The sequence below is a fragment of the Neophocaena asiaeorientalis genome, unplaced genomic scaffold (assembly GCF_003031525.2).
Source record: "Neophocaena asiaeorientalis asiaeorientalis breed wild unplaced genomic scaffold, Neophocaena_asiaeorientalis_V1.1 scaffold260, whole genome shotgun sequence".
In the NCBI taxonomy this organism is placed as follows: domain Eukaryota; kingdom Metazoa; phylum Chordata; class Mammalia; order Artiodactyla; family Phocoenidae; genus Neophocaena; species Neophocaena asiaeorientalis.
Window position 1 is genome coordinate 1382468 of NW_020173404.1, and position 23191 is coordinate 1405658.

The following is a 23191-nucleotide window of genomic DNA, read 5'->3' on the forward strand; positions in this document are numbered from 1 at the left end:
AAAACCTAAGGTGCTTTATCTGCTGCTCCTTTATTGCTTCTAGAGTGCAATTGATTTATTTTTGGGGAAGTGTTCTTGTGCGGCTGAAACACCTTGGCAGATAAGATGATAATTGCTTAAGTTAAACGAATATTTTGATTCACTTGGAACTTAAAGACCTCATTGAAAATTCTCTTTCTGATTTAGATTCAGACAGACAAAAAAGGCACTATGACAGGTTGGAGATAAATCTTTTAAAATCAAATACTCCTTTTTTGTAACGTGGTTTATGGAGCATATTGTGACTAAGAATGTCAGGGTAAGAAGTAATATATAAATTGTTTTCTTAAATGTATAAAATGCCCAAGGGACGTTGAGATTAAAAATAGAGTAGGACACATGCTACACTGCCAATGCTAAAGCAAAATATGTACTCTTTTTGAAATTCCCTAAGAGAATATGATGTTTTGATACCTTGAAAGGCGAAGTGGTTGTGATTAACCTTGAAATATGTCTCCAGCAGGTGAAAGACACCTGCAGTTGGTAGCGCAAGGATAGCAAATCAAGGATGATATCAAATCATATTGCAGCTGTGGTAGTGGTTTTGAGAATGCCTAAGGAAAGATAGTTACTATAGATTTTAAAACTTACTTATTTTCTAAAGTGTTGTACCAAAATTAGGACTGTCTTTTGTAAGCTGAGGTATTTGTCATCTATACTTAGACAATTTTGGTAAAAACAGTGCTCTTTTACTCCATTGGCCCACCTCCTGGAGACAAAGTCCTCTTTCCGGATGGCTCAGCTTCCTCACTGCCATAATAAGCTATTAGCCTAACCAGCTGTTTGTCTGGTCCCCAGAGCATTTTGGAATGCCATCGTTCAGGCCTGAATCAGAGTATAACCCCACATTTCTTCTATTTAACTCTCCCACTCTTGACATTTGCGTAAGTATATTCTGTGGTAAGTTGATAACCCTCTGCTTCTCTGGATACTCTAAAGTTGACTTTCTATTGAGTTAGGTTAGATCATCAGAAAACTCTGTACTTGGACCCCATTAGCTGAGAGTTTTTTTTCCTGAATTACATGCTATGTTATAACCATGGCTTTCTCCAGGGTTTGTTTAAAAAAGAAGTAACATAAAATTCCGTTTTGCTTATGTTATTGAGATTATTATTATATCACTCTGTATCCCATATAGAAAGCCTAATGTGAGAAATTTCCTTCAGAGTTTAGGGGCATGAAAAAGTTTGTTTTCTATGATAAAGAGAACTTTTTCATCTTTTAGATAATAAGACATGTATAATTTATCTTATTTATGTATTTACCTGTGCTTGGATGCACAGGGGCAGATTTGAATGTCAACTGTAGCAATTTTTGTCAACAAATTTTAGAAATTAATTAAATAGTCATTATGTAAACCAGGAGTCAGTAAACTACAGCCCACCTGCCTCCTGTTTTTGTAAATAGTGTTTTATTGGAGCACAGCCCTGGTCATTTGTTTATGTATTGTCTGTGGCCGCTTTCCTGCTACAGTGGCAAATCTGAGTAGTTGCTATCTGACCCTTTACAGAAAAATATGAACAATCCTAATGTAAATGGTCACATAGTAGTATGGGTCAGACCAAATGCAATAGCACTGAAGAAATATAAAGCAAGGCGATTGCTCTAAGATGTGGCTGCTTGGGAAAGGCTTAACAGAGAAGATACGCTATGAAGTGAATTTCATCTTTAAATAGTAGGAACAGACAGAGGAGGACATTTTATATAGGAGACAACAGCATAAATAAAATCCCTTAGGAATGAGCAGATTTTTGAGCACATGGGACTATTCTGAAAATGGTTTTAACCAGATTGGAGTTAGACAACAGTGAAAATGAAGTCGAATGTGTGAGACTGCTGTTGGAGACTTAAAACCTGGGAATCAGAATTTGCATTTAATCTGACAGGCTATTGAAAACCCACTATGAATTCTTTACAGGGAGATGATATGATGGAAATAGCATTTTAGGACAGTTACTCTGACAGCAGCGTATGGGATGAACTCAAGCATGGAGAACCCCAAGATTCAGCGGTTACTGAAGGAAGCCTAGCATGAGGAACGAAGATGATGAGTGGAGAAATGGAGAGGAAAGGTAGACTCTGAGATGCTGGAAAGAACAAAGCTGACTTTGTGACTGACTGGATTTAGAGAATGTTGGTGAAGAAAATTGTGAGAGGAGAATTGAGAGAAGATACGCTGAAATGGAAACAGTTTTTGTGAGAGAAAATATGTGTTTTGTTTTTAACCTCTCCAATTTCTGGTGTTTTAGAGCCTCATGAGAGAGAGTAGGGAAGCGTTTGGAGATAGGGATGAGATGAAGGCTCCAGGAGAGTTTTCATGAAAGAAGCACAAGGCAAAAGGCTCGGGAGCACCTTCAGGAAGATGGTGCTTGAGAAGCAGAGTGGACAGAGGAATTGGAGGAGCCAGTAGAGCAGTGTTTGCCAAGGTGTATCCCAGGGAAGGCTGGTTATGTACACTGTTAACAGGTATTTTTAGAAAAAGGTGGGCCATGACCAGATAAATTCGGGAAACTCTGCGTTAAGCAAAGTTAATCAAACTTCTTGCTTTAGAACCTCTCAGATTCTTTAATAATACACGCCATTATTTGTATCACCAACTAAGATCTGTCTCTCAATTATAAATTCATTTATCCAACTTTCTCCCTGACATTGCCACTTGGATATTCATTAAGCATCTAAAACTTACCTATCCAGTGGAATTCCTGGTCTTCCCTCACAAAACTTATTTCCCTGTCTCAGTTGATGGCAACTCCATCTTTTCCTTTTAGTAAAAAAATGCCATGGTAAGTAATATATACATGGTTTTGTTTAATGTGTAAAATGCCCAAAGGAATTAAAATTGAGAATAAAGTTGCTCAGATCAAAAACCTTGACGTCATCGTTGACCCTTTCTTTCTCCTATACTCTCATCTAATCCATTAGCAACCACATTGGCTCTGCCTTTGAAGATATCCAGAATCTGACCTCTCCTCACCTCAGTGATTCTATTAAAATCTTACCATTTTTTTTTTTTTTTTTTCCTGTAGTAGTTAACAGTTTCACTCAGGATAAATACATCTGTCCGTCCAGTGGCCTATAAGGCCCTCTGTGGTCTGGCTTCTCACTGACTCTGATTTACCATTCTCTTCCTCCTTCACTCTGTCCCGGACTCATCTTTTTCCTCTTTCTGGGATGGGTCTTAAGCAGGTTATTAGCTTAGGGCTTTTGCACTCACTGTTTCCTGTGCCTGTGACACTCTTTTCCCAGATTTGTGTGGCTAACTTCCAAATGTCACCCTCTAAGGTGAGCACCATATTTAAATAGGAAGTGTGTCCATCCCTCACTTCTCATCCCCCCTCCTTTACTCTGTTGGCTTTACTTTTTAAAAACATTTTTTTCTTCCAGTTTTATTGAGGTACAGTTGACATTTAGCACTGTATAAGTTTAAGGCATAGTGATTCGACTTATATACATAATCAAATGATGACCACAGTAAGTTTAGTGAACACCCATTGTTTCATATGGATACAAAATTAAAGAAGTGGAAGATAAATATGTTTTCCTTGTGATGAGAAGTCTTAGGATTTACTCCCTTAACATTCATATATAACATCCAGCAGTGATCATTACCTTTATCATGTTGTACACTATGACCCCGGTACTTACTTACCTTATAACTGGAAGTTTGTACGTTTTGACTGCCTTCATCCAGTCGCGTCCCCCCGCCTCTGGTTCCAGTTGCAAAATAAATGAGTCACAGGTATGAAATGTATAGTGTGGGGAATATGTCAATAATTATGTAATACATTTGTATGGTGATGGTAACTAGACTTATCGTGATGATCATTTTGAAATGTTTAGAAATATCAAATCATTATGTTGTATAACAGGAACTAACGTAGCTTGTAGGTCAATTGTACTTCAAAAACAAACTCATAGAGCTTCCCTGGTGGTACAGTGGTTGAGAGTCTGCCTGCCGATGCAGGGGACACGGGTTCGTGCCCCGGTCCGGGAGGATCCCACATGCCGCGGAGCGACTGGGCGCGTGAGCCATGGCCGCTGAGCCTGCGCGTCCGGAGCCTGTGCTCCGCAACGGGAGAGGCCACATCAATGAGAGGTCCCGCGTACCGCAAAAAAAACCAAAAACCAACTCATAGAAAAAGAGATCAGATTTATTTTTTTCCATTGTATCACCTTCTAACATATTTCATGTATTATTTGGTTTTTTGTTTACTCTTTGAATCTTCAAGATGGCAATATATGTCCCTACAAAATTCTTTTTTCCTCTCGAGGAGATCTCTATCTTGGGTTTCCCAGGCACACACTTTGGGAAATCCTGTTGTGATGTCTTATGGAACAAAAGAGAAGAACATTTCAAGAAAGGTGAGATTAATACAACGGGGAAGTTGAAGAAATTTTGACCTGCTTAAAAGCTAAGGAGTAAATTAGACAGGGGACGTGGATGGCAGTCTTCGAACATGTTGTTTCAGTGCTGTGAAATGTCCAATTCAAGGGACTTTACCATAGCAAAGTTTAGATGTTGAGGAAGAAAGGTAGTATAAATTATTTATTCAGGGAGTTGGGCTTTGGAAGAAAGGGAGGAGAATAGTGAGAAAGAGCTGCAGGTTCAACACAAGAAGCTTCCATTTTTGAGATCAGGAAAGCTTGGTTTTGTTGCCTGTTATTTTTATAAGGTGACTTAGAGAACAGTACTGACAAGCTTTTTTTTTTAAGTTATACTGTAATAAATAGGTGGCCTAAAGCATCCTATTTTTTGGAGTGGTGTAATTTGCTGGGTTCAGTGCTGCATGGGAATTGGATAAATTGGGATCCTTGGGAAATCTTATTAGTTCTGTGTCTCCACTTTGCCACCTGCCCTTCTCCATGATTTTGTTGTTGTTGTTGTATTTGAGAGCCCAGTAGGAGTCAGAGAGGTGTGATGTAAATATTAAAAGTTGGTGCTAATTGCTTGCTTGTTCCTCTTTTAGAAGACACAGGATCTGTTTTGATGTGTGAGTTTCTAGGTCATTTCTATACTTCCTGAAAAAGCTCACCAATGCTTCACACTTGTCACTAACAGTTGGATTCATGATTAAACGGAAGCTTGTGCCAGAGTGAGGCATAATTTAAACAATTTTGTGAAAGTTTGATTCTTTCTCCCTCAGAAGTTTTGATCCACAGAAGAATTAATTTCTATTTCAAACGTGTGGTTGAACTTTTAAAATCCTGTTATTTAGGCTTGAACTTTTGGATTTTTTTGTTTGTTTCTGTGGAGTGAATTCATCTGTTTCAGGATTTGCTCTAATGGGAAAAACTAAGAGCTGTTGGGCATTTTTAGTTTATTTATCAGTCATGGCATTTGAGGGCTGAAGTGGTTAACAGGGAGGGGTATGCCAAGGGATTGCTCTGCAGAGCCCTGTGCTTTATGCCCATTGTTGTCTTTGGAATGAATTACTTTCGTGTTATTTGACAAATAGTTGGTTTGAACTCCGTTTCCGGACTAACAAATATTCTTTTGTTTTGGTTACAGAATCTGCTTACGTACATGTGAGAGAAGTAAAAATGTCAGATGATATCAGGAAAAGGTTTGAATTTCCAAATTCTCTTATCCAGTCACAGGTAATTTTATTTGTTTGTTTATGCTTCATGGTAACAAACAAACATTTTTGGTGGATTGTTAATTGAATTTTATATTTTTAACATTAAATATTTTTATTCTTCTATGTACTGAAATATATATTAATAAACAACTTTTATATCAGTTAATTTGAAAATTTGTGTATGACATAGGAAAGTAAATATTGAAATTGACCAATCTCTGCTTTCATTTATGTCATACTTTTCTTCTTAGAGATAAAAACCTTGATTAACCCTTGAATATATATTTTTTGGTCTGTAATTAATTATTGGGAACAGAATTAAATGGTTATACGTCTACAGAGTATGAGAGATTAATATTGAAAAAGGTATATTCTACCTCAGTACAACATTAAGAATAAAGATATTTATAATGACATTCAATAGGTAAAATACCCTGGATTAAAAAATTGGATCTACATGCTAACTCAGGTAGAAGATCGTGTTAATTTATTTTAGAAGAGCTTTTCAGTTATTAGGGTTAAAACAACTGATTTTCTGGTTAGCCTTCAGCTAACTAGAAGCACCCCTGTTAATCAAGGTACCATAATAGCTACCATTTTTTCTTGTGAGAGTAAAGCTAAGGGGCCAGCAGAAGCCTGCCTGAAGACTTACCAACGTACAGCGTCTTGGATACTTTCAACAGTTACCTTCGGAGATGCCTGCTGTGGGAATTGACTTAGCTGGGTAGTGGGGAACCCTTCCATGAGGAGTAGAACACTCCTTATGCAAGATTCCCTTCTACCTGACTGGGTTGGAGTCATATCCTGTGCAGCACAGGTGCTTACCATGAAGAAGAAGATGAATGCTTGGAGGATTCTGTCCACAGTTTTTATTTTTCTGTACCTGGAGTCCCTTTAATAGCATAGATAAATCAAGAAATGCCTATTTGTGTTGCTGTTACAATTAAGTGAAAAGTGTATTGTCTAGTGTACGATATCTAAACTATTCTGTTACGGAAAACTTAAGTAGCAGTATAGGCTGATTTATACTTGGATTTTGTATTTTAAAATCAATTTAGGCTATATTCTCTGATTTGTTAGAGAGATAAATTGGAAGGTAAATTAGAGAAATTGAATTTGGTGGGCAATGGGGGGATGTTTTATCATTAAGCTTTTTTCTTTTAGTCCTTTTTCTAAATATGAACAGTAGCTTTTTTTTGTCCTTGTTGTGTTTCATATTGGTTTCATTAGGTTCTTGCAACTGTGCCCTGTCCTCTGAATACTTCTTATTGTTCTTTTGTAACCACTGCTCAGTGTTAGCACCATATTTCATTGATTCATGCACATTTTTTCACATTTTAACATCTGTGAAATTGGGTTGTACCTAGTAATTGATGGCAGCGGTCATTATACAGTTGGTATTGCCTGCACATTTATGAAGTTGGCCATGATTTTCTAAAAGAGTCTGAACAAGCTCTTTCATTAATATAAAGTAAGAAATTTAAATTATAAGAAGCATTGTATAACACAGATTAGTTGGCAGACTTTTTTTCTTTCTTGATGGTACATAAAATAATGGTGCATCTTGCAGTTGATGGCCAGTTACATTCAATGAAATATGGTATATTTTGTAAACAGGAACTGAAACTATTCACTGGTCCTCAATTCTTTGTTACTATCCCTTTAACAAAGAGGTAAGAGACAGTTCATTGATCTAAACTTAAAATTCATGTGAATGTGTGACTTGTATTGTAAAACTTAGACTGTCAAGCATTGAGGTCTGAATTCAATTCCAATGTGTGAAATACAAAAAGAAACGAAGGAGTAGGTGCTTTGTTTTTATTTGAGCTTTTCGGGAGACTTTGCAACACTGACAGGTATTCATAGTCTTTTCAGACATTGGTCTCAAGGGCAGGCTGAACAGTTGTTGCCGAAGCAAAGTTTCTCCCAACCCATACATAGCATGGCTGTCATTGTTGCTAGCCTGTGGCTCTAAGACAGCAGTGCTGTGTGGTGCTGAAAAACTAGGAGAGTGGAGTTGAGGTGATGGGAAATAATGACATTTACGTATTTATGGAATCAGCTCTCCTATAAGAATCTTAGTTTTAATTACTGGCTTTTTGACCAAAGAAGATATGGAAAAATTTTAGAGATTTATGAGGCTGAAAGCTTATTAAGGGGCTGAAACCTATGAGAAACCAACAAAAAAATTAAATCATAGAGCATAGAGGAAGGAGAATGGTCATGGTGAGGGGAGGACCTATTGGTTCAAATCTGTGTGGGCCATAATCATGAAGATGGGGATGACGATCTTCATTAAGGGCGTGATGAAAAATGATGCGTTTCATTTACCTGCAAAGATGATTTTAAGAATTGTGGAGTTTCTCACTTTTCTCATGGTTTAATGGATTAAGCAATCTCAAATTATCTTCTAATACTAAGTGACAGCAATTTAAACTGAAATTCCAGCAATTTTCTCAACATCTATGAACAATAGTTTGCTTATTGGGATAAAATGTAGGATAAAATGCTTACCTTGAGGGTTGTTAATGAAGATAAGAAATTATGTATGTGGAGTGCCAATACAACAGTGCTTTCTACAAAGCACACACTCTGTGAATGGGAGTGATTGGCATACCATGTCAACTAGTACTGCTATTAGTTACCTTCAAATTCACTATTGAGCGAGAACTTCCAAGGGAATGTATTCATTAATTTTGTTTGTTTTTTTAGGCTGCAGGTCATCTTATTGCTGCAGTTCTAAAGGAAAATGTTTTTTCAGAAAAGATCCACCAGTCCACAAACCAGGTCTGTCTTTAACTTTGTGCTTTAGTTCTATTCAGATATTGCTGCTAGCTGGACTGCATAAGCACTTCTTTTGTTTTCCTCACAGTTCAGGTCACTATAGAAATGATTTTGCCATTTTTTGTTTGTTTGCCATGATTTTCTTTTTTTTAAAAAATTAATCAGTTTATTTATAGCTGTGTTGGGTCTTCGTTTCTGTGCGAGGGCTTTCTCTAGTTGTGGCAAGCGGGGGCCACTCTTCATCGCGGTGCGCGGGCCTCTCACTATCGCGGCCTCTCGTTGCGGAGCACAGGCTCCAGACACGCAGGCTCAGTAATTGTGACTCACTGGCCCAGTTGCTCCGCGGCATGTGGGATCCTCCCAGACCAGGGCTCGAACCCATGTCCCCTGCACTGGCAGGCAGATTCTCAACCACTGCGCCACCAGGGAAGCCCGCCATGATTTTCTTTTAAACTTTAAAATTTGTAACAACACTCCAGGAATGAGATATGGAAGGGGTGAAGGGGATTATTCTTATGACTATTAATGAAAAATAACATGGGTGGAAGGAGGGTAGGCCTGCTTTAGAGAAGGCTGATAGAGTTACTGCTGAGGGAATCTTTTTGTTTAATGGAGAAAGTGAACATAGTGGCTCTGTTTGGGTGTAGGAGATTTCTCATGCTTTAGGTAGAGCCCCAAATATGCGTTCTAAGTCGGAAAGGTCATCCCCTGACAGGAAGAGCTGGAGGAAAAATTCTGTGCCGTTCATAGAGCAGTTGAATGCTATGAGTTGAAGCAATGCCAGCTTACTGACATATTTACCACTTGGGTTTTGGTTGACCAGTGTTGTGTATTTTGACATGCTGATTGGAAGCTCTGCTTAAGTAGGTCCTCTAAGGTCACTCTGTGGAGAATATAGGTGATGGAAATAAGATTTTTTTTTTTCATAACAGAAATAAATTGATTTCCTTTCTCTCACATTCCTTTTTATTAGCTGCTCCAAGTTACATCTCTTCACAGCTTCTGCTGACATGTTGAAGTCAATGTAGAGGCATACTTCACTAATTGGCATTTATCTGGTGTTTGTATGTAGTCATATAAATTAGGTTTTCTGAGAATTCTGATCTTAATCCTGCCGATAATCTTATCTACTCTGAGAAGATCTAGTGTTTTTACTTAAACTGTCAGGATTTACTGAATGTCAAATCCCTGTAACTAAATGTTTCCTCTTCTAATAAATGAATGCTTACTTCCATGAGGGCACAGTATTACCTGAGGCAAGAGTTTTTTAATTCATTTATTTTATTATTCTGGCTTAGTAGTGGAGTGATGACATTTAGAATGCTTTGGTATTGTCCATACAGGTGAATAAAATTTCCTTCTGAATAAAAGAAATGGAGTATAAATATTTCTTCCCTTCAGTGACTGTTAATTGTATTGTTATGTTAGTGGGATTCTAAGACTGAAGAGGCTCTCAGAGCCAGCTACTGTGGGAAAGTTAGCACAATTTAATGTTGATTTTCATTCTTTTAGTTTATTCTATGGGAGCTGGGGAATCTTAATTTTTTTTTCTCCAGATTGTATGTTTCCCTAATAAATTATGTCAGGAGGAAGGAAAAATAGCTTCATTGTGTGTTCTTTAAAAAAAAAAAAAAAAAATTAAAAATAAAATCCCCAAAACAACATGTAAAATCTAAGTGGACTTAACCCACAATACATTCAAATAGAGGTTTATCATTAGTAGTGAACCTTTATTTTTGAGGGGAGGCTCATGAGTTCCTGAGAAAGTTATGAAAGCTAGAACTTCTGTTTTTATAGGATTTTTCAAAATAAAGAACTTATATTTATCTGTGTGTCCTTCTGGTGCTTTCCTGTCAAAAGTGACAGGTTCACAGTGTGAGGGGGAGAAGTCACAGTCTTCCTTGGACAAAACACTTTTTCTAGGCTTTTGTTTGTAGTCATGGAACCAGCAGCTTGCTCGTAGCCTGTCCTACTTCTGTCTCCTTCCTCTGGGTCCACATTCAGCTTCAATCACTTGGGGCAGGGACATTGTGGGGGACAGTGGGGTGGCATGTGGGTGATAGAGGTTGGTGGGAGGAGAGCAGGAACATTTTCTGAAAATGTTACTGCCATTTAGGGCTTGAAGCATAGGTATGATTTGGAGTCCAACTTAGACTAACTGATATGCTGGTATTGTTCATGTCTGGTTAAATGGCTTAGTTAGAGCACAGTGCTGGAGCCAAGTCATAGTTTCGATCTCCTAGTAGTTGTGTTGCTTGGACTCAGGTCATACTTCTGCAGCCAGCCTCATTTTGCAGCAAAGGCACCAGATGAGAGAGAGTTGCTATATCAGAGCATAGCCATTACCTCTCTTGGAAAACCGACTTTAGTGTATTCTACAAATGGTGTGACATGGTTTTTGTAGAGGAAAGTTAGCCCACTGTGAACGAATTACACTTTTTTTTTTTTTTGCGGTACGCGGGCCTCTCACTGCTGTGGCCTCTCCCGTTGCGGAGCACAGGTTCCAGACGTGCAGGCTCAGTGGCCATGGCTCACGGGCCCAGCCGCTCCGTGGCATGTGGGATCTTCCCGGACCGGGGCACGAACCTGTGTCCCCTGCATTGACAGGCGGACTCTCAACCACTGCACCACCAGGGAAGCCCCGAATTACACTTTAATGAATGGCTGGGGGTGTATATGCATTTGCTGCTCATCAGACGTGTGTTTTAATCACTTGTTTGATTTCAGACTCCTGCTTTGAACTTGCTGTGGGAGAAGTGTTGCAGTGATAATGTCGTGGTTCGAACAGCCTGCTGTGAGGGTCTGGTAGCCCTTGTCGCTCAGGATCTTGCGGAGTTCAGCTATGTTCTCAATGGGATTCTCAACCTGATTCCATCGACCAGGTGCTCTTTCCTTCATGTTTGATCAGTTAATGATTTAAAGTTTTAGAAAAAAATTCATTCATTTGCCATTAAGGGTCACCATTCATCCTACTTGCCAGTTGTTTTTATTTCCCTAAAAATGTCATGCAGTTGAAATTTCATATGTGGTGAGAACATGCTAATTTAAGCTCTAAAAGTTTGGGGATTTGTGGTCATTTGCTGTACTTAAGTTTTGGGGTTCTGCTTATTTTGTCATTGCTCTTTTTAAGGAATAGCTAAGTAGTTTATAACTCACAGTTTGCAGTACAAATTCCTGACTTATTTTAAGAAAGAAGGTTGCCCATAAGCATCATTCCACAGTGGTAAAGTTTATACACTATTGGCAATACTTGGTCAGCCTTTAGCATCAGTGCATGCGTTAGAAAATAACAGCACTAATTTCTTTAAAAGCATTTTGTGGTTTAGACATGTCTTCCCCTGATTATTCCAAGTAAATAATGTTCTTTGAATTTGTTTGGAATGACCATATTTATTCCATTCACAGACTGAGGTTAATGGAATCCCAGGGGATAAAATGGGCGTTCTGAGGTAGTCAAACAAGACTGTATTTGAACCATCCCATGGAAGTGAGCATCTCTTGTAAAATACTTCCTGAAAAGGAGGTGCCACTCTTTGCTTCAAGAAATGGTCTTGATCTATATGCCCTCAGTTTTGCCTGCTTTAAATCATTTAAGCCTCTGTCCTCTTCTCCCAACTCTTACCCAGGCCCCCGCCTCCTTTTCAGTGGGGTTACTTGTTCTCCTGATGTTTCTTACCTTTACTGTAGTATCATCAGAGCTGAATACTTAATCTTTTTTTCTGCCTTCTGTGGAGACGGAGTACAGCTGTAACCATCAATGTATGGACAGTGCCTTCCTAGGCTTGAGGTCTATTAGGTTAAGTAACCTCTGGCCTTTTAACCTTTCTTCACAAATCTTATTTTGTTCCCTTACATCAACTCTTTGAATCTTTTTGGAGCCTTGATTTTTTTTCTTTATACTCTGCTATCTACATTTACAAGTCCAAGCCCTTTAGCGTGGTATACGTGCCCTTCCCAAACTAGTTCCCACCTTCTGTTCAACCTGCGTTTTCTGCCATGAACCCTCCTCTAAGCTGTACATACCTGTTCCCTGTTCCCGAGCCTGTGCATGCTGTACCTCTGCATGGAATGTTCCTTCCCCTTCTCTTTCTGATATCATCTTCTTCATCCTTCAAGGCTCAGCTCAGATGTCACCTCTCCTGCCTAGACACTTCCCTCTTCTCAGCTGGGCTACTTGCTCTTTCACAATATATTTCTATTTTTAACCTGTATTTTTGTCTCTAGCACACTCTTCAGCAGTTAGTAGATGACCAAATCTTTCTGAAAAAGTAAGGTTCGATCATGGCTAAAAACTTAACATTTTCGTCTTTTTCTTTGTGTGCATGCCCACGTGCACATGCACGCACGCGCACATACTCAAACAAATGTTTTTAGAAAGATTAGTTTTAAAAGATTAGTTTTGAGGTGGCTTTTAAAAGGTTAAGTTTTTGTTTTTTTAAAAATGTTTTTATTTATTTATTTTTTGGCCGCGTTGGGTCTTCGTTGCACTGCGCGGGCTTCTCATTGCACTGTGTGGGCTTCTTATTGCGGTGGCTTCTCCTGTTGCAGAGCACGGGCTGTAGGCGTGTGGGCTTCAGTAGTTGTGGCATGTGGGCTCAATAGCTGTGGCTCGCAGGCTCTAGAGCACGGTCTCAGTAGTTGTGGCGCACGGGCTTACTTGCTCCATGGCATGTGGGATCTTCCCAGACCAGGGCTCAAACCCGTGTCCCCTGCATTGGCAGGTGGATTCTTAACCATTGTACCACCAGGGAAGTCCTAAAAGGTTAAGTTTTAATGTGTCTCTCTTTTTGTAACTTATTGGTTGCCCTTAAGCAAGCCACCTAGATTTTGCCTCACCCTTTTTTTTAAATGCAGGTGTAGTATTAGTTCCTCCCTAAATATTTTCAAATGCCTTAAAATTCACAAACATAGAACCTCCTTGCATTGTCTAGTTGTACTGTTTATATCCAAAAGTAAGAGTACCAGCAGCTAAAGGGGCCAGGGGCCAGCTAATGTCTCTGACTAAGGGATAATTAGAGCAAGTTAGGTTATACCTTTAATTCCAGAATGTCCTATTAGAAAATTATGCTGGTGTGGGATGTCCTTCACACATCAGTATAAGTCCATCATCACTATTGTAAACCAAAAAGCATAAGCTTTGCTGAGAGTGGCAAAGCATGTCATCTGTATATGTGAAAATTTGTCAGTAATATTAGATTTTTTAAAATTAAAAAATACATTTTTTGAATTAGCAACATGTTCACGTGGTAAAAAATTCAAAAGGGCATAGGAGGCAAATCCTCTGTCTTTCCTCTGTATCTCAGTTTTTCTCCTCAGATAAAACTCTTAACAGGTCTTGTTATCCTTCTAAAGATGCTGTATGTACATGTAACTGAAAATTTATATGTACATGTTTTTTCTTAAAAAAAATTGGTAGCCTACTATACATAGTATTCCTTATTTTGCATTTTTCAATGAAACAAATATATCTTGGACATCATTCCTTACCATACATAAAGTGCTTTCTGTTTTTTTCTGGCTGTATAATATTCCATTGTATGAATATGCCGTAATTTACCAATTCCCTATTGTTTTCAATTATTTGCAATTATAGGCAGTGCTTCAATGAGTAACCTTACACATATAGGTTACCGTTAGTTTTCAAGGGTCTTTGGAAATATGGCCAAGATATAGAAGAAAGCCTTGAATTTTATGGTAAGCAAATATAGGAATTTTAACAATTGAAGGATCCTGAAAAAACATTTTTTAAAGTTTCTTAGAGTATTCCTGTTGTCTAAATTGTTAGCCACAGGAGATGTAGACAGAGTAGGTTCTGAAGCTAACCAATTTAACTTTTGCGTCAGTTTGATTGTGAAACGTGTTATATAAGTGCTAGGTTTTCTTTATTGTTGTCAGTAAAGGTAAGGATAATTTCTGAAGAATTTCCTTTGTTTTATTTCAAGTAGTAGAGCTTTGTGGTTTGTAGTGATTACAAAGACTATACTTTGCATTGTTTATGCCTTAACAAAAGCAAAATGAGAATCAAATTTAAGAAATTAAATTTAATTTAATTAAAAACAGGGATGCAAACAGGCTCCTCCTCCAAATGCTCCTGAGGGAATCTTCTGAGACAGAAAACCATCTTTTATCTTTGGGATCTAAAAACAAAAATGAGTTTGTCATTTCCCTGTGGTTCTTGGCTGAGACATTTTGGATCTTCAGTTTCCAGTGTTTAAATTTCTTCTTGTCTGTGGCTTTCTCTTCTTAAAATAGAGATTTATGGCAGTCTAGAGGCACCTTGGGAACAGAGCCACACAACGATTGCTCAGCTTTGATGCAGAAGAATGAGCCTAAAACTGTATTTTTTCATTTTGCCTACCTAGTATCCTAACATTCTTCAGAGGGAGAGAGAAAGAGGGAGAGGGAGAGGAAAGGAGGGAGAGAGGGAGATGGAGAGAGAGGGAGGGAGAGAGGAAGAGAGAAAGAGGGAAAGAGGAGAGAGAAATGGCATCCTTCTGTGGAATAGATACTTAGAAGATGTAGCTTCCAGAGCTTTCTCAGCATTGCAGTAAATGTTGAAAGCTGCAAGGAAAGATGGAGGAAAAGTCAGTGAGGTTCTCTCTCCTAGCCTTATAACCTGCTCCTTGGATCTTTGCAGGTCTAGTATGTAAATTCCCTTGGAACATATATGAAAAGCTGCCTCCTCTTAACCACCCCCCACCCCCAAATCCAACCCACAATTTGAGAAACATTGGTCTAGAGCCTGCTACATTGTATAGTCTAACTTTGAATAAGACTTGATGTTGGTAAAGCTTTGGTTGTCTAAACTTCAGGGAGTGGCTGGGAAAGTATCTGGCTCTGTTTGAGAGACTGTTCCCTTCAAAGGAATAGTTGGATGTCCAGAGTGTTCTCGGTTCAAAGCTGAGGCAACATGAAACAATTAAACTAGTTTTTATAGCTTCTGTAAACAAAGAAGTGGATTTAAGAGGTTGAAAATGTTCTTTTAATCAGTAAGGAAATTTGAAAAAAAAATTATTCCCTAGGGAGGGTGAAGGAAAGAAGGAGGCTACAGAGAAAACACCGTTAGGAAATTATTATCACCAGTTAAATGTAAATTTTGAAATTAAATAAAATTAGGGTGAATGATATACATAGTAGCATGTCCTTTTCTTATCCTTTAAGGAACTGCTTGTTTTCAGTTTAGATTGTTTTTGTTTTTACATTGAGTTTATCCTATAATAAAGATTCCCAAAGCAAGGAATTTCCTCATTTTTCTTTCCTTAGATCCCCGCCCCCTCCCTTAACTGCACTAGCTTCTAGAACGCTCGTGCAGCCATTGTTACAGTTGCTTAGTAACGGGATTGTGAATAAAAACAGTACTCTCCTGTGGAACCAGGTATTTAGTTTTCGATACTGAGATGTCATGACAGCCTGTAATTTCAGTTCAGCTGCTTCCCCGACCCGCCACCCCTTCTTTCAAAAAATGTGTTTGGTAGGACGGTTATGCTCTAGATAAACTAGCGCTTCATTTGTGTTCCTTTTGTGCTTTCAAACAGGGAATGGACCTGCAATTTATGTATTTGGGGGGAAAAAAATGTATTAGGGTGTGAGAGATTAAAGTCTATTTTCTGAGATTCCTAAAGGCTACTTTTTAATAAATCTCAAATAGGATATTAATAAATGCCCATAATGGGTCCCGGCTAAAGCTGCTGGATCCAGTGAGTCTTTGATCATGGATTGATGAGGGTCCAGTTAGATATAAAATGACTTTGAGAACTATTTGCAGTTAAGATTTAGGGTAATTTCATGAGAAAATTCTTCTCTCTCAGGGTCTTTTCTTTTGTCGATGACCCTGTTCTTTGGAACACTTAATTGCTTTGTTATCATGTAGGAAACGGTTAGCAACAAGGAGACGCTGTATTCATACCTTGTATTATTGAGGCTTTTTTGTACTATTTAGCTTCTTTCTCTTTATTTCATTTGGCAGGAGAAGAAGAACCAAAGAAGGATGCCTTTATGAGGTTTCTCCAAGATTTGAGGAAGACCGTCTTAGTTAGCATGCTTTCATTTGCAGCCAGGGAGTCAGAGAATTTTTCATGAATTTGAGATGGTTTCAGGGTTTATATCTACATTGGTATCATTGCTCATTTAATTTTAACTCTTATCTGACAATGACAGAATTCTTGGACCATGTCTGTCTCCTCATCTTGTCTTTTAAGTATTCCGTAAGCCTTTTAGCTTGTTTTCAGATGTTCTCTTTTCCTTTTTTCGAATTCTTTTTCTTTCTCTAAAATTACAGAATCTCTCTCAACTTGTAGCTCATAACCAGAAAAGTAATTCTAGCCACTTTTCTCATCTAGGACATTCTGCCCTATTTCTTTTTAAGTTAACTGATCTGGTTGAAGGCTTTGTTTGTCACAAAATATTCCATTGTAAGAGTCATGTATTTATGCTAAGGTGTTTTTAGGTGATTTAAGAAAAGTGACTACTGAAATGCATGTTACTTTTATAATGGAAAAGTGCTTCAGAAGAAATCAGGCTGTTTTCTGGTACTTAGAACTTTCCCAAGCAAAAACTCAATAGCATTATATCTTTTAGATTTTTTTGAAAGAAACATTATTTTTTGTCATTTATGGGTTAACCATGGGTTCCACAGAACTGTTTTTTTATTTCCTCCCTTTCTTCCTGGCTCCGTCTCTCTTTTCTCATATAATTTTATTATAAATTTAGGAAATGACTTGATCATTAATCTAGTGTTTAACATTCTCTTATTTGCTGGTGACTTACTGTACTTAAAACTGACCACTTACCCTTTCTAGTTAAAAAGAGACTTGGCTACATTTGTACCATTTGCTCCCATGATACCCAGGATGCCCTCTTTTGGGATGTTTGTATAATTCTCTTCAATGCAAACTTTTGTTATTCTCATCCCTGGTCAAAAAATTAGTATGGGGGGCTTCCCTGGTGGCTCAGTGGTTGAGAGTCCGCCTGCCGATGCAGGGGACACGGGTTCGTGCCCCGGTCCGGGAAGATCCCACATGCCGCGGAGCGGCTGGGCCCGTGAGCCATGGCCACTGAGCCTGCGCGTCCGGAGCCTGTGCTCCGCAACTGGAGAGGCCACAGCAGTGAGAGGCCCGCGTACTGCAAAAAAAAAAAGGAAAAATTAGTATGGGTACTTCCTTGCATCTCATATTTAGAATATTTCGAAACTAAAGAACCAAGCATTAATTGTAGTCTTTTCAAAAGGAGACCGAGCATACGTGAGCAGTATTTAATGCTGTAATCAAAAAAAACCCCAAAGGAAACCTGAGATATGGTATTCATATGCACAGTAGTAATTGTGCTGTATTTACCTAATGAAGAGCAATTTTTCTGGGTGGTTTTAATTAGTATAGTTTGTACAGCTTGACCAAAAAGTTTTTTCTTTTCTTTTTCTCTGGAGTGTTCAGCATCATTATTGACCCACACTCGTTATGATGAGATCTGGGTTTGGCTCTTATGCCAGTGAAAATTGAGCTTCCATTTTTAAAAATTAATTAGTTTATTTTTTTGTGGTATGCGGGCCTCTCACTGTTGTGGCCTCCCCGTTGTGGAGCACAGGCTCCAGACGCGCAGGCTCAGCGGCCATGGCTCACGGGCCTAGCCGCTCCGCGGCATGTGGGATCTTCCCGGACCAGAGAACGAACCCGTGTCCCCTGCATCGGCAGGTGGACTCTCAACCACTGCGCCACCGGGGAAGCCCTTTTTAAAAAATTTTTATTGAAATACAGTTGATTTACAATGTTGTGTTAGTTTGAGGTGTACAGCAAAGTGATTCAGTTTATATATATAAACATATATATATATTCTTTTTTAATATTCTCTTCCATTATAGGTTATTACAAGATATTGAGTATAGTTCCCTGTGTTATACAGTAGGCCCTTATGGGTTAGCTGTTTTATATATAGTAGTGTGTATATGTTAATCCCAAGCTCCTCATTTATCCCTCCCCCCTCCTTTGGTAACCATAAGTTTGTTTTCTATGTCTGTGAGTCAATTTCTGTTTTGTAAATAAGTTCATTTGTATCTTTTCTTTAGATTCCACATATAAGCAATATCATATGATATTTGTCTTTCTCTGTCTGGATTACTTCACTTAGTATGATAATCTCCAGGTCCATCCATGTTGCTGCAAGTGGCATTATTTCATTCTTTTTTAATGGCTGAGTAATATTCCATTGTATATATGTACAACATCTTCTTTATCCATTCATCTGTTGATAGACACTTACGTTGCTTCCATGTCTTGGCTATTGTAAATAGTGCTGATATGAACGTTGGTGTGCATGTGTCTTTTCGAATTAAGTTTTTCTCCAGATAAATGCCCAGGAGCGGGATTTCAGGATCATATGGTAGCTCTATTTTTAGTTTTTTAAGGAACCTCCATACTGTTCTCCATAGTGGCTGTATCAATTTACATTCCCACCTTTTCTTTTTGCATTGTTTCTTGTCACTGCGCTTGTAGCTCAGGCCTGAAGTTTCCTTTGCTCCCTCTTAGAGGGTTCTTGAGTCAGTTCAGTTTGTTTTGGCAGCTACCCAAGAAAGGACTTGTTCCAGCACGTCTTTACTAAAGGACTTTGGGCAGAAGGTTCTTGAGTGTGACAGGACTCTGTGGGCTACGAGTTACAGAAACCCACTTGAACTCGTTTGAGTATAAAAGGGTGATTTTAACTTTTTTGCTAAATGGGTGTCCCACAGGACTTAAGAACAGGGATGTACCTGGGCCTCAGAAACAAACTGGATACAGGCTGTGTGTCTCTTCTCTCTTGCAGCAAACTGACTTCTCTGCTTCCTAGTCTACAGGGCACACCACCTGCTCCTGGGTTAACATCTCTTATCTGTAAGAGATAGCCAGACTGAGGTTTGAATTTCTTGGCCACAATTACAGATTTCGAAGGACCAGCATGTGTGAGATGTTCACTCTTGGACCAGTCAGTTCTGCTAGGGGCTGTGTATTAGTTTTCTAGGGCTGCTGTAACAAATGACTACAAACTTAAAGCAACAGAAGTTTATTATTCCACAATTCTGAAGGCCAGAAGCCCAAAACCACGGTGTCAGCAGGATTGGTTCCTTCTGGAGGCTGGGAGAGTCAGTTCCATGCCTCTTTCCTAGCTTCTGGTGGCTGCTGGCAACCCTTGATGTTCTTTGGCTTGTGTCTGCGTAATTGAAATCTCCGCCTCTGTCTTTTCATGACCTTCTTCTCTGTGTTTCAAATCTCTTCTGTCCTTTGTCTGATAAGGATACCAGTCATTGGATTTAAGACCCACCCAGGATGATCTCATCTTAAGATCCTTAGTTATATCTTTAAAGACCTTATTTCCAACTAAAGTCACATGCACAGGAACCAGGGATTAGGACTTAGATGTACTTATTTTTTGCAGGGTGGGTGGTGGTGGTGGTGGTGGGTGGTGGGGGGAATGACAATTTAACCCTCTACAGGCTGGGTCTTCATTGTGTGAATATTCGTATGCTGGGATCCTTTCTATAGTAACCATATGAATGGACAAGGAGTGGTAATTCTCAAAACAGAGAGGAGACTGGGACATTATTACTGAAGATTGAACTTGGGGTAAAGCCATGACTCTAGAAATAGGTATCTCTCAGCCTCTCAGCTCAGCTCTAGCTTTGAAACATAATTGTACTTAAGTACAGGTGATGATATTCTATCTGTGTTACTCTGACTGGGATCGAGGGAGGAGTGGGCACTTCCCTAGAGGTCCAGTGGTTAAGATCTGCGCTTCTACTGCAGGGGGCACAGATTTGATCCCTGGTAGGGGAACTAAGATCCCGAATGTCATGCCGCACAGCCAAAAAAAAAAAAAAGAAAGATTAAAATGGGATAGAGGGAGGAGAGATTGAGTGGATGGAGAGTCATTGTCAAAGATAACATGATTGTTTTATTGTGACGGCAAGATGCCACCATGTTTTCCATCATCATCATCATCATCATCATCACCATCCTCTGGAATATTTTTTTGAAAGCATATATTATCCCTCCAAACAGCAATAATGGTAGCAGCAACCACTGCCTTGGTTGCCAAGGGAAGGGAGGTAAAGGAAGGAAACTAGCTTGGAGTGTGATACAAAAAAATAGCCAAGAAAATTTTGGAAAAAAATAGGTGTTACAAAGAGGAACTCTTTGATTTTTAAAAATTTAAAAGAAAATTTCAGAAGTAAGTAGAATGGTGTTATGAACCCTCATGTTCCTATCACTCAGCCTAACAACCTTTAGCTCATGGCCAGTCCTGTTCATCCATAATCTCATCCGCTTCCATTCTACCATATTCTTTTGGAGCAAATCCCGGACATTGTATAATTTCTTCTGTAGCTATTAAGTATATATCTCTTTTTAAAAAACATAACAGTAATGTGATTATTACACCTGGATATATGTGTGTGCGTTTTGTGTGTGTGTGTAGTTTTTAAATGTCCAGTCAGTATTTAGATTTCTAATAATTTTTTTTTTTTTTTTTTTTTGCGGTACGCGGGCCTCTCACTGTTGTGGCCTCTCCCCCTGCGGAGCACAGGCTCCGGATATGCAGGCTCAGCGGCCATGACTCATGGGCCCAGCCGCTCCGCGGCATGTGGGATCTTCCCAGACCGGGGCACGAACCCGTGTCCCCTGCATCGGCAGGCGGACTCTCAGCCACTGCGCCACCAGGGAAGCCCGCTAATAATATTCTTTAAACAATTTGTTTGAATAACCATCCAAATAAGAATTAGTTGTTAATTCTTTAATATCTCTTTTAACCTGTAGGATCTCCCCTTCACATATATCCATATTTCTCTGTCTCCCTCTCTCTTTCTTACAATTTATTGAAGAAACTTGGTTGTTTGCAGTGATTCCCACAGTGTGGATTTTGCTGGCTGCTTCTCCATGGTGTGCTTTAACTTATTTCTCTGCATTTCCTGTAAATTTTGCTCTAGAAATTTGATGAGATTTAAGTTCAGTTTTTGTCGTTGTTGCAGGGGAGTGTCGGGGGGGAAGACTTCTTCATAGGGGGCAATGTGTTCTTCCATGGGGAGGGACATAATGATGTTAGCAGTTGATGCTTAATGGCTAGATCCATTAATTCATTAGGAGATTCAAAATAGTGACATTTTAATTCTACAATTTTTTTCTTCACTTATTACTTGAAATATTGCTATAAAGAGAACCATCCCTATATCTACTCTTTGGTTACCCAGTAGTACAGTTTGTATAGGAAGGGCAGGATATATACTTGATTTTTTTCTTTATTTTCTAAACTTCAAAACAATCAGTTTTTTTGTTTTTTACACCTTCTTCAGTATTGAACAATTAGATTTTATTTTATAAAGAATTATAATGAGCTCATGGATTTAAACATAATTGATATATTTCTATCTTCTTCCTTCTTTTTAAAAAATCATATTTTGAGACTTTATTATCTTTTCACTATTTTGAGTTTATTTTAGACCCACTCTTTTAGAAGCAGCTTGAGAGAGAGAGAGAGAGAGGGGGGGGGGTAGAAATTTTAGTAGCTTCAAAAGTCGTATTGCTGTTTAATGATGTTCATATATAACAAATGAATTAAGAGGGAAGGGAGTGAAAAACAATAGCATCTTCCAAAGGGGTCTTCTTGCAGCTGCTCTGATCTTAAGTCACAGGAACCATCTAATATTCATAAGATTCTCTTAGGTGTTAATTGGTAGTGTGGTGAACTTAGCTGCATGGTGGGCAATATTCAACATAGTAGTTAAATCTCTTTTTACCATACTGAATATTTCTTTTATTTTACTTATTCTGTAAGGAGTCTTAAGTTGGTTTTAATGTTGTTTCTACGTGGCTTAAGATGTATTAAAAAGAAAAAACAACACCCAACAGAAAACACTTGCCTCCCTTCCCCCAACAGGATTATTTCATTGCTTGATAATGTAAAGGGTATTTTGTTAACTTTATCTTCCCAGTCTTTACAATTCCCTCATTTGCTAAATGTACAATCTCAGAGAGGACTATAAGCACAACTAGTAATATCATTCATATTAGCTTATTTAGTAATAAACTAAATAACAAACTTTGTAATAATAAATATATGATACTGTAATTTCAGTGTGCATATGTAAAATCACATAATTATAGAACTAGAAATTACCTTCAAAGGTCACCTCTGTATCTAAGCAAGATAGTACCTTAGCTGTCTTCCATCCATCCATCTATCCATCTACTAATTAAATACTTATTGAATATCTCCTGTATACCTCTACTAGGTGCTGTGAGATCACGGTGAGGAAAGCAGACATAGTCATTGCACTCATGATGCTTTTCATTTAAAGAGAGAGATTGCCATAATCACATAGTCACACAATTATATATTAAACTACATTCAAACAAGAACACTGTGCTGAGAGTGCCTTTAATGTGGGAGTTGGACCTTGTCATGGAGGACAGGGAAGGCTTCGCTGATGAAGTGACACTTGACATGAGACTGAGGAATGAATAAAACTTTTCTAGGCAAATAGGAGAGGGTAGAATTTTCCAGTTACAGGAAGTAGCATGTGCCAGGTCCCTGTGGTGGGAGGGAAGATGATTAGTTAGGAAGGCCTGAAAAATTTCAAGAGCAAGAGGAGAGTGGTTTGAGATGAAGCTGGGAAGAGAAGTAGGGGTCAGACAATTCAGCCATCAGACATTCATGATGGCTGATCTACAGGATTTGGGTCTTTATCCGGAGTGCAGAGGAAATCTACTGAAGTGTTTTTATATGGTGATTATCAGTGGTTTCAAAAAGACCACTCTGGCTTCAGTGTGCAC

At 38.6% G+C, this 23191-nt stretch overlaps 1 protein-coding gene across 1 annotated transcript in view; it reads left to right on the plus strand.

The window, feature by feature from the left end:
- The window catches only part of LOC112401088 (focadhesin-like), a gene marked incomplete at its 3' end in the record, with an annotated part of 56511 nt that overhangs the window by 20481 nt on the left and 12839 nt on the right, over positions 1 to 23191 (plus strand). Inside the window, exons 2-4 of the mRNA XM_024747152.1 lie at positions 5549 to 5637; positions 8331 to 8405; positions 11130 to 11284. Coding sequence (XP_024602920.1) covers positions 5581 to 5637; positions 8331 to 8405; positions 11130 to 11284 — 287 coding nt within the window. The remainder of the gene's footprint in view (positions 1 to 5548; positions 5638 to 8330; positions 8406 to 11129; positions 11285 to 23191) is intronic.